A 12545-nucleotide genomic window follows, 5' to 3' on the forward strand; every position below is an offset into this window, starting at 1 on the left:
AGCAGGTCTGTCCGGGGAGCAATCTCAGCTGTCTTTTCTGCTTTCGGTGGCAGCTTGCTTACGTGACGTGACTGGAGACGTCTCTTCTCCTGTCAGATCTCATGTCCGTCTTTTATTAAGTAACCAGATGCCTGTAAACAGGCCTTTTCTAGACCCTTACGAGAGGGCTAATTGCGCATCCAAGTGAAAAAGTGTTACTTATTATGGAAAATGTGCTTTGCATGTACCGTATGTGATTTTGCATCTAAACCTATTCATGACTATCTATATTAAACTTATAGCAGTCGCATTGATTTTTTTTTTGATCATTTCCCGCTACTCGCGAGCTCCTCTGAAGGTATGTCTGACCTGTGTTTCCAGCATACAGGGGGCATCGGGTGCGTAAGCAGTACGCAGCACAGAAACACATGGCAGCACAAGCACAGAGCAGCCAGGTAGAGCCCCCGAGCGGGGAGTGGACAGGGTGAGTCCCGCATGTCTCCATGGAGGTTTCCTGTCTGTTTGCAGTATTTCTATGTTTTTGCAGCATCTATTAGATTAATGCTTTAATGCCCGCGGTGGGACACAGCATCGGTGAGAGTACCTCCCCTCCCAGATATACAGGACTGTCAGACGCATTACTCCCCAGCTCATATACACAGACAGGAGGAAGTCATTGTCACCGATAAAACGGTTTAACACACCTGTCACTCATGTGGCCCAGCGGATTCCCTAAATGCATTGTTTTATAGCTCCACCAGAATTTAGCCCCTCCCAGGTTGTTCTGCATCCAAACATTATGTAAAATAATATCTCTGTCAAAATAATTTTCCTGTTGGTTGAGTGAGTCATAACTATACCTATATACTGAAAATCTTCAGCATACTATATTGAAGCATTCTCAACTTTTGTGTCAGTGTTTTTTGGATAAACGAATTTTAATTATTTTAATGTTTTATGTTAATCATACCCAGGTTTGTTGTCTGCTTATCATAGAATTAACATGGACAAAGACAAGCGATAGATCAGGTACACAGCAGTACTTACGTTACACGTTTAGGTGCAGCACTTATTCCGTTTGTGTACCTTTTAAATCATTTAGCAGATGCCGCTGGCAAAGCGAGAATCAGTATTGTGATATTTCATGCTGCCTGCTTTGAGCTCAAAGGAAATATTTTACTGAAGACGCAGCCTTCGAGATTGGAAAGCTTTAAAAAGAATGATTTGGATGTTCAGAAAAGTAGCTCTACCCTTTACTTCACATCGTAAATCCAGTTCTTGGCATAAAGCCCAATGTTCCATGTTTAGAAACTTGGGAAGAGAAGGATGCTTCCCAGTGGTGGATTTGCATAGACTGTTCTGAGTGCTGTTCCTGCTCTTTGGTCAGATGCGGGGCTGCTTTGAAAGGCAGGAGTCCAGTCTTCATTGTACACCACCAAACTAATCAATCTCCCTTTGGGTTGGTTTGTTCATGGTTATAATTGTATTCCAGATTTAGAGTCCTTTAGATCACCATTTACCAGAGCGCTGTCAGGTTTTGTTCAATGTTTTCCATACAATACTAAGGAAAAACATAGTTTTTTCTGTCTCCTTATTTTAATGATTAGTTTGACGTAGATCTAAACATTTTGTGTTGTGCAGTGCCCGATCTCATGTCAGACTCTTAGAAACAGGACACTTTGGGGTCTTGGCTCTAGGAATGCAGTTGTGTCTGAGTAACATGTGTAGTGTAAAATTTGCATTATTATTGTGAAGTAAAGGAGTTTATAAGCATCTCCACTTGTTCCTCTTCTTCAGGTTGGACAGAAGCAAGGTGACGAACGATCTAACTGATCCTCCTAAAAGTGGGGAGGCTGGCAAGGTGAGCGAGATTCCTTTTTGCGTAATTTCCATAGCAGATAGAAAATACATGCTGCCAGATGGCCGGCTACGGCTGCATGGCAGCAGTGGAAGTTACAAGGCGAGAGTTAATCGCAGCGCCAAAGTCCTTGAAACAAAGGATCGCGCTCACTCCCAACTTTTGCCCTGTGGAGAGGCGAGGTGGTACAGCGGATAGAGGAATCAAAAGGCTGGAAATTCATGGCTGAGAATAAATGCCCATGCTTCCCGGAGGTGATTTGTCTTTGCGCTTCTCTCTACAGATGTTAGACCCCTTTTTTAGTAAAGACCTGAGGTTCTTTGGTAGTTCTTTGATATCCTGCTCGAATTCAATATGTGAAATAGAAGAGTCACTCTGTGACTTGGAGCACATAGCAGCCTTTGAAGTCTGATCCAATTTTTGCTGCCCGCCATTTGATGTTGAAAGGATGAAATGAAGAAAACGTACAGTTTTTTTTTTTTTTCTCTCGCCAGTAACTCTGCTGAGCATATGTAAGATTAAAAAAAAGCAAAATCCTTCGGAGGATGTACTTAGAAATGTTAAGGAGATTAATACTTTCCTGTAGCTCTTTTATTCAAATATAAAATTAAATGTGAGAGGAAGTATGTTTCCACTGCTGTTATTTTTACTGTGACAATAAAGTCAGCACATAAGGTATACTTAAAAAAAAAGGCCTTTTGTAAACAAATTTTCATGTGATTATAAATACAAGACACATTAATAAGCTTAATAATGCCACTTGGATCACTAGGTCTGAGTCAACTGCTTGCTGTTTGTATTGTTAAGATTCTAATGAGGCTTTTTCATTTTTTCTAAGGAGTCCCCTACTAAGGTCAACAGTCAAGATGAAGGGACAGTGGACGAGGTGACAAGGCATCGCAAGGATAATGGCAGTGTGCAGGAGTCTCACTGTAAGCAAGGTGAGACCAGAGACAGGGGGCAGCAGGTGAGATTTAATACGGTAAATGAGATAAGAAAAGCAGCGTCCTCTGCACAAAAGGGGGGCAATATTAGCACAGATTATTTGTCTCTGTGGAGCCTGGCCGTGCAGGTTTAATTTGGCACCAAAGCCTGGAACGTCTCACACGGGCCGCCACGGTGTGAATGGAGTGGCTCGCTAGGCCTAATAGGCTGGCGTGACAAGCGGTGGTGCGAAAGGCCCCCAGACCGCGGGATCTGGCGAACATTTGTGCGGTTTGTTTTTTCCACCTGAATGACGCTAATGCCTGCTGGGGGAGGCCAAAGGGTGACTATGGGAGGGGGGGAGGGGGGTCCGGCACCCATAGATGACGAGGAGTGAGGGAGCGCAGGCGCCATGCTAAAATGTCACCAGAAGCTGTAGGTGAGAGACAGAGGTGGAACAGCTTTCTGGAAGCACAGCTGGGGATTATGGGAATTAGATGTGATAATGTAACACAGGCAGGGTTCTCCGGCGCGTGTGGGATTAGTGTCAGCTCACCACAGCAGGTCTGGGTTAGATAGCGGTTAATGCGCTAATGTGGGGGAGCAAGTGACCCTCATTCTACCCCCCCTCCCAGTTTAAACTGAAAGGGGATGTTCCTCGTGTTATATGCCGCTTTGCTTAGTACTGAAAACCAAGTCCGTTGTTAAAACACATTACATTCATTAAGCGCGATGACACACAGCATCTCATCCCTGTCAGCCCGTTAAGATCTGCCATGGCCTCATTCTGTCGCTTTTAATGGCTCTTCCCTGACGTCCCACAGTAAATTGTTTTCAGGTGCTTTTTTGCTCAGTCTCACGGCCCACCCTTCACTTACACTTCTGTGGCAGGTGGACTTGAAGCAGCCCTGGTAGGTGGGGCATCTGGGTTTGAGGCCAGGTTCAAACCCGTGTGTGAAAGGCAGCTGCGAGTTGGTCCATTCTTAGGCACTCAGGGCCTGTCCCTCCGTATAAGGCAAGGCAGTACACAGAGGGCACATTCAGTCAGCCACTCGCACTGCATTCTGTGAACCTAAACGCAGGCCAGGGGCTTGTCTGGGTAAAAGAATGAATAAATGAAAGACATCCCAGCCTACCTGCCCCTCTCACCCCAGCTTTAGCGAGTGGTGAACAGACCTCAAAATAAGTTGTTTAAAAAAATAAAAATAAACGAGTGTGAGCAGCTAAACCTTCGCTGGGAGAGGAAAAGTGGGGATCAGACGGCTGCCACTCGCTCCTCGCTCGGTAAACAGGATAGCGCTGAGGATCAGTCAGCGCTGACTTTATGATTTATGAGCCCAGAGCTGCTTATGTTAACAAGCTTTTTGAAGATTATGGTTGTGGTAAACATAAATGTCAGGAGGGAGGCAGTGGTGGAGGGGAGATGTATCACAGAGACCAATTAGGGCTACATCAGGGAAGCCTTCCTCTGAACCTGGCTGTGGAGCAAAAAAACAGATGGGAAAAACCAAGGGTGCTGAAGAGGGTTTAGCCCTGCCATTCCAGTCAGTCCAAGCACTCCCTTCATGAGAACCTAGCACACAACAATACCCACGTTAAGGTAGCACTCCCTTCAAGAGAACCTAGCACACAACAATACCCATGTTAAGGTAGCACTCCCTTCACGAGAACCTAGCACACAACAATACCCACGTTAAGGTAGCACTCCCTTCATGAGAAGCTAGCACACAACAATACCCACGTTAATGTAGCACTCCCTTCATGAGAAGCTAGCACACAACAATACCCACGTTAAGGTAGCACTCCCTTCATGAGAACCTAGCACACAACAATACCCACGTTAAGGTAGCACTCCCTTCATGAGAAGCTAGCACACAACAATACCCACGTTAAGGTAGCACTCCCTTCACGAGAAGCTAGCACACAACAATACCCACGTTAAGGTAGCACTCCCTTCACGAGAACCTAGCACACAACAATACCCACGTTAAGGTAGCACTCCCTTCACGAGAAGCTAGCACACAACAATACCCACGTTAAGGTAGCACTCCCTTCACGAGAAGCTAGCACACAACAATACCCACGTTAAGGTAGCACTCCCTTCAGGAGAACCTAGCACACAACAATACCCACGTTAAGGTAGCACTCCCTTCACGAGAAGCTAGCACACAACAATACCCACGTTAAGGTAGCACTCCCTTCACGAGAAGCTAGCACACAACAATACCCACGTTAAGGTAGCACTCCCTTCACGAGAAGCTAGCACACAACAATACCCACGTTAAGGTAGCACTCCCTTCACGAGAAGCTAGCACACAACAATACCCACGTTAAGGTAGCACTCCCTTCTTGAGAAGCTAGCACACAACAATACCCAAGTTAAGGTAGCACTCCCTTCATGAGAAGCTAGCACACAACAATACCCACGTTAAGGTAGCACTCCCTTCATGAGAACCTAGCACACAACAATACCCACGTTAAGGTAGCACTCCCTTCATGAGAACCTAGCACACAACAATACCCACGTTAAGGTAGCACTCCCTTCACGAGAAGCTAGCACACAACAATACCCATGTTAAGGTAGCACTCCCTTCATGAGAAGCTAGCACACAACAATACCCACGTTAAAGTAGCACTCCCTTCATGAGAAGCTAGCACACAACAATACCCACGTTAAGGTAGCACTCCCTTCATGAGAAGCTAGCACACAACAATACCCACGTTAAGGTAGCACTCCCTTCATGAGAAGCTAGCACACAACAATACCCACGTTAAGGTAGCACTCCCTTCATGAGAAGCTAGCACACAACAATACCCACGTTAAAGTAGCACTCCCTTCATGAGAAGCTAGCACACAACAATACCCACGTTAAGGTAGCACTCCCTTCATGAGAAGCTAGCACACAACAATACCCACGTTAAGGTAGCACTCCCTTCATGAGAAGCTAGCACACAACAATACCCACGTTAAGGTAGCACTCCCTTCACGAGAAGCTAGCACACAACAATACCCACGTTGCCACATTTTGGAGACTGTGTGAATTTTACAATGACAGTTTAGATTCTAGAAAGGTTAAGCAATTATATTTTTGAACAGTGCATTTACACCAGTCTGAAATTTTGCGTGGGACTTTGAGCCTGGTGTTAGCTATGTTTCTTATACTGCCAGGGAATATGGAATACATGTTGTTACGGCCATGTGCTCAAAGGACACAGCAGGAGAAGCATTGGTGGCGAGAAGCCATGTTTCATACAGACTGCTGGGAAAGGCTGTTTCACACAGGAAGTGCTCTTTCAGCTTCACCTCCTTAAGGAGAGTCTATACAAAGCAATTTCTAGCAAGACTATGCATAGCAATTCCTAACCAGTCGATGCAGAGTGATTCCCAGGGAATCCATTTGAAGGGATTTCTAGAGAATCCCTATGAAGCAATTCCTAGCGAGTAGATGGAAAGTGATTCTTAGGGAGTCTATATGAAGGGATTTCTGTGGAGTCTCTAAGAAGCAACTCTTAGGGAATCTATATGAAGGGATTTCTATGGAGTCTCTACGTAGCAATTCCTAGGGATTCTGTATAAAGCTATTCTGTACAAAGTGATTCTGTACAAAGTGAGAGCTGTGGTCCTTGGACTGTGTGATGTCTTGCTTTAGCATGGATGCTTGTTGATTAGTGTGCTGTCCATGCTCACCATGGCCACTGCTCAGTCCCCACTCTGGGACCTCTGAAGCCAGACAGACATCCAATCAGTGTTCTACAGTTCAGAAACACGTAGTTATGTGAACTACATCTCTAATTTGTCCTTAGTAGGACTGTCCGTTGACTAATTTTCATAATCACAATTAACTGCAAAAACTGTAGGATTAATCACATTTTCAGTCACGTTATGCTTTGCTTAAAATACATTGCAATTCTGTTTGACGTCAGCAAAACAATGTTTTGATAAAAAGACAGATTTTTTTTCTCACTCCTTCACAGCAGTGAAAGATGAAAATACCTTTCAGCAGCGGGCTTTGCTATAAAATGGTCAAAGTCTGTATATGTATCTCCAAAACAGATTTCAGTTCCAATGAGAAATTCACTGGAAAATGTAAAAAAAAATGTTTTTGCTTTGATGACCATAAAATTAATGATAATGGCTATTAATGAGCTCTGTTTTTTTCACAATCTGTCTCTAATGCCGTGTTTTGCAGTATGTCTGCATTTTAGGAAAGCCAGCTCTTTTGTGTTAAGGCTGAAATTTGGAACTTTCTGGAATAGAAACATATGCATCATACTAAGCCTTACCAGGGGACTCACAGTAAATGGAACAGCTATTGAAGCTTAGTATTTCATTACTGTGCACCATATGTCACTATCAGGATGTTTCTTATTTATTTTGTTTAATATTTCAGAATATATTGCATATCTGAAACACATAGTTTAGAGGTCTGCTACAGATTTGGTTTTTGTATAGTTTTTGATGGGATTGGAGTATTAATTGGGAAAGACTAATATTATTTATTAACACTGACAAAAGCTACAAAAATAAACATGGAGCATCTGATATTTGCAGCATAAATAATATGTCATTTAGTGCATATGCTACCCTTAGTGCATTTTAAAAGACTAACAGTGCAGTGTAATCAAAAGGACCGTCCAATTGCAGAGGTAGAGTGGAATTGCATGACTGAACAACTAAGGTAGACTATCTTACATTGCTGTTTATCATTTAATGCTCAGGCCAGTTGATATGAATTGAATTGAATATTTTATTGCGATATTTTTTTCATATTGGTTGAAATTGATAAGTATCACTATATAATTCAATCTGTTTTTTACTTCAAGGCTGCATTTTTGCTTAAAATTTATTTGTAATGAAAAAAGATGACAAATTGAATGGGACTGCAAGCTGAAATCTTTTTTATCATTGGGCATAACACTAGAAAATGCAGTCAGTGTGGCTTGTTGCTGGGTTTTTGTCTCTGACTGCCTTGCTTCTCGTTTCAGGGAATGGGCTTTACACCCATATTGCAAAATAAAACGTTGTATCCCATTTTGATCCAATATGGGGTGTGATTTGTTCTGATTTTTTTCACCCTAATTGCTGGTTTTTGTGACTGTAAGCACTTGCATTGACAGTGCTTCAAGCGGTGAAATAAGTTTGCTGTACTGGTTTTAGTTGCCGCAATATTTCAGCAAAGTGTATAGTACACAGCCACAGTCTCTTGTGTGTTGCCACACCACTGATGTCTTTTACCTTGTTTACCCTCGATATCTCCTTTCCAAAAAGATGTTGTGGTTGCTGAGCTGTCACTTTCTTTATGGAGGTTTCCTCTGAGGGAGCTGTCATCTCCTCCATGATATTACCGAAAAGGTAGCATGCTTGCATGCTCTGCTAACTCAGTCAGCCTTGCTGTGTGTTTGTGGGTCATCGGTTGTCCGTTCTTAGAAGCTACCATATGAGTGGTTGGAATTGTGTTCATTTCTGTGATGTGTGCAACATTGCTCATTTACAGTTTATCAAAGTTCCTCATTTTCTTTTTATTTAAATTTCATATGACAATAAGTCGATATATTGTTCGCATCGCCTATTCCTACCTCATGCCTGTAGGGATTTATCCACCAGAGACAGACGGAGGACTGGAGGGGCTGGGAGAATAAGGATTTTTCCAGCGTATGAAGGGGGAAAAACCTTTAACAGAGATGATTGATTTCAGTGTAAAAAATGGTTAAGTAACAGCATCCCATTTCTGTGCAAAACAGATGTAGCCGTTGTCCTTTGGATTGTTACCTAGAGGAACCTCGATCCTGGTTCCCCCAGCTTGCTTTATAATTTGAAGCACATGGAGTTGCCATTTAACAATGATGTCCCAAATGAAGATGTTGGTTATAAATCACAAGACCCCTTAGCAGCTTGAGAACTTTCCGCAGAGTTTGACCCCTTGTGTGTGTGTGTGTGTGCGTGCATGCATGCGCAAAACATTTGTATGAACATACATTAATATATGTGTGTGTGTGTGTGTGTGTGTGTGTGAGGGAGTGAGGCCTGCACTCCACATGCCCCATTTAGACATCAAAGGCCTCCAGTGATGACTTTTCCTTATAATGCATGGTTTTTGGTACACCAGTCTCCACCATCTGAGTAAACACCAACCTAAGTGCTTCACCAGGACCTGGGAAAAGTCAGGTGATCTGGACATGTGATCTGCAAGAAAGGACTCAGTACAGCACTCATTTATTCAACCGAAATCCCTTTTCAGCATCTCTTTCATGTTGTTTCTGATGAGTGTTCAAATTTTCGGGCGGATTTATAGGTGGTATTTAAAAGACATACAGAAAATCATGAGCTGCCTTTGAAAATGTAAGAATCACCTATTCTAGAACAGCTTCAGATCTTTTTCATCTTGAGATGTGCACATTAACAATGTGCTCTAGAGCTAAATGCATGTAGTACTGTGTAAATAGAACATGACCTCTGTAGCTTGATTTGGATTGTATTGCTCCCAAATGGAGCTTGCTAACTCAAGTGCAGCGTTCATAGTGCTAGGCCCACTGTGTGTGTGGAAGTCTGACTTTACTGAGGGCCCATCTAGCTGAGAACAGCTCAAAGAGAGGAAAGGCTGTCTGCTGAATTGGCTGCCTGGGAAAACCCTGTCCCTCAGATGGAGGGCGCAAGGTAGGTCAGATCAAATGGTGGTAATTTCCCCATGCAGATGCACAGTCCACTGTGCGCCTTTTAATGTCAGCAGGCTGATAGAGTAGAATGAGAGAGCTCTTAAAGTGGCGTGTCTGCCTGCTCTGTAGGCCGGGATACTGGAAGCTTCCATCCATAGCTGCTTTTACCAATCTGACAGTAGGCAGGGCTGGTTTGTAGCCTCTCCAGTCCAGCCTCCATGCATTCTTCATATGTCATGTATCAGTCAGTGCCACTGAAATCAACATGTAAGTAAATGACTTTGGCTGATATTATATGGCATATTGCAGATGTGAACATACTGTAGTTGATTAAAATATTGAGTTATGATCAGTGTGAGATCTTTGGAATAGTACTGCATGACCATCATTCTGTAAAAAAAAGCAGCTGATGTAGCTGAACATGTAGAGGAAAGCACACAGGGTGGTCATTAGGAGGTCAGTATAGTGATCAGGAGCTGTATAGTAACAAGTGTTAACTGATGAGTGAATTCATTTCCATTTTGTGTAGCAAGTTTGTGTTTGTATGAGTTGGCTAATTAAGTCCTGTGCCTGACCTTATCTATCTATCTATCTATCTATCTATCTATCTATCTATCTATCTATCTATCTATCTATCTATCTATCTATCTATCTATCTATCTATCTGTCTATCTATCTGTCTATCTATCTATCTGTCTGTCTGTCTGTCAAAATTGCTGAGACTTTGGTTCGGAACATTGTTAAATGTTAACATTCCATTTAGGCCTATTAATAACATTTAACTTATTACATACGCTAATGTATGGGGCCCCTAAAGGGACCTAGCGTGCACACGAGAAAGTAGGAGCATTTTATTTTTTTGCACAGGTCCCTTCAGGGGCTCCGTACTAATGTGTCTTTTGGCGAGGACATTTTTTCAATAATTTTGCTTTAATCAGTAAAGCATGACTGTTAGGCCTGTTGTTACTGGTTCTGTCATGTTGTCAGTATTTAAAATAAAAGATGCATTACTTTTAATCAGTTAACTTATTTGTGTAAAAAGTACTACAGAAGGGCTGAACAGAATGGATTCCTAATGCTAATTCCACTAATGTTTGATGCTAACGTGACACGGTGAGTCTCATAGACGTGGTAGCAGAAAATGGCACATAGTAAATCATGCAGTACACCATGTGAACAGTAAATAAGCATCTCTTTGGTTTTATGTCACTGTGACTCCAAACGCAGCAACACCTTTACTGAGCCAACCCATCTGCAGTGGAAAATCGATATGAGCTGAAACCGCACTGTAACTAGTGTCTCTTCACAGTACGACTTGGGTACGGCCTGGTTCCTGTATGCCAGTGGAAAAACGCCAAATGAAACTCATGCCTTTGTATGTACTTCTTTGTATTTTTTCATTTTGTCGGTGTTAACTTTGGTTTATATTTCAATGATACTTTTCTTACACTGAACGCTGTACATTTAGGCAGCTTACTGACTTCCATGGAAATTAACATGGGACAGAAACCAGTAGTTGCAATAAGATACAGAATGTACCTTGATTCTGTAGTTGGCGTAGTTCGCCCTAAAGCTACAGAGGCCTGTTCAGCGTACCATTAATGGGTGACATGACTCCACAGGGCCTTGCCACAAATGGGAGTGTCACTTTAAATTCAGAGATATTAGGTAACCCATAACACTCCATTTGGATGAAGCGCCCTTTCAGTTACCACTGTTTCATTAATACCCAGGCTCAGATCAAATGGTGGGACTTTCCCAGCACGCTGGGAAACGTTGGGACGCTGAAGCGGAGATGCTGACCCATGCATGGTCCACTATGTGCTCTTTAATGATGTTGGGCCAGGATTAGAAGAGCTCTAGAGAGCTCTAAAGAGGCATGTAATGGTATGAACAACCATCGTGCCAGAACCATTATGTATAGTGATTGCTTTGCTTGATTTTATGAAACAATCAGATGTATGTTGGCAGCTATACCACCTACAGTGTGAACTAGGTACTGTCAGGGTCAGCGCCTGTCCCACCCTGCCCTTCGTGTCCCTTTCCTGTTTGGCCAGCAGGTGCTGCTGGCCAAACAGGAAGGGGAAGAGCTCTTTAGAGCTCTCTAGAGCTCTTCTGATTATTTCTGTGTGTTCTTGCTTCTAGTTTTCCCTGGTGGAGTTTCCCCTATTACATGCTGTAGATTCTTAGTCTATAGTGTTCGTTAATTCTCTTAGTTCTGTGTATTCTTAGGGTTATGGTGTCCACCTGTTTCTCGTTGCTCCTGTGTCTCCCTTGATTGGTTCATTGATTAGGTTATACCTCTTCCTTGTTTTCCCTGGACGTCTGTGTATGTAAGTGCCTTCCCTCACTCTGTGCTTTAGTCTGCCATTGTAATATCATGATGTAGTGTTGCCATGTGTTTTGGTCCTTGTAGATACAAATTGCTAATCAAATTCAAGAATGGTTTCATGAACACCAGGATGAAGTCAAACTCATTCCATAGACTACGTGATCACAAGATCAACTCATTGCCATTAAACTTATATGGGGAGATTTTAAGCTTTTCTTCATGGAGGATAGTCTAGTATCATACCACATACAGTTCAGGACTTCTCTTGTGGTGATGTTCTGAGAGCAAATGGTGGCCCAACTCTAAGCCTCTGTGCCGATGATCAGAAGGTTGCCAGTTCGTGCCCAGCCTCAGCACATCTGTGGGTCCTTGAGCAAGGCCCTTAACCCCCAGCTCCCTGAGCACCACAGCAAGAGGCTGCCCTTCATGGCCAGCTTGCTAATGCCTACCGAAAGCAAGTTTGGGAGAGGCATAGAGAGAATTTACTCACAGTGATCGATGAAATATCAATTATTACTCCTCCTTAGTTTCATAATGTTAATGTATTTCTCCGTGTTTCTGTTATTTTGTCTACCCCTGTAGACCTGCTTCCACAGCACCACACCCATGGCTAAAAATATTTACATATTTTGTTGATATAGGGGCAATAAACACAACATTGGAAAGATTCATTTTATAATTTATTGTGTGGAATATGCCCTGTTTTTTAATTCAACCAGACTACAGGGAACAATGTGGTTAAATATTGGTTAAACACTAAAAGCTGAGTGAATAAACAGGGCATATGGGAGTTTTTGA

General features: G+C 42.8%; 1 protein-coding gene across 2 annotated transcripts in view; it reads left to right on the forward strand.

Moving 5' to 3' along the window:
* Positions 1 to 12545, forward strand: part of LOC111840773 (myosin-IIIb) — an 80837-nt gene that overhangs the window by 54749 nt on the left and 13543 nt on the right. For both annotated transcript variants that reach the window (XM_023805996.2, XM_072714395.1), the window contains exons 23-25: positions 361 to 463; positions 1777 to 1840; positions 2676 to 2778. In XM_023805996.2, the coding sequence (XP_023661764.2) occupies positions 361 to 463; positions 1777 to 1840; positions 2676 to 2778 (270 nt within the window). The remainder of the gene's footprint in view (positions 1 to 360; positions 464 to 1776; positions 1841 to 2675; positions 2779 to 12545) is intronic.

This window comes from Paramormyrops kingsleyae, chromosome 1 (assembly GCF_048594095.1).
Source record: "Paramormyrops kingsleyae isolate MSU_618 chromosome 1, PKINGS_0.4, whole genome shotgun sequence".
Lineage (NCBI taxonomy): Eukaryota > Metazoa > Chordata > Actinopteri > Osteoglossiformes > Mormyridae > Paramormyrops > Paramormyrops kingsleyae.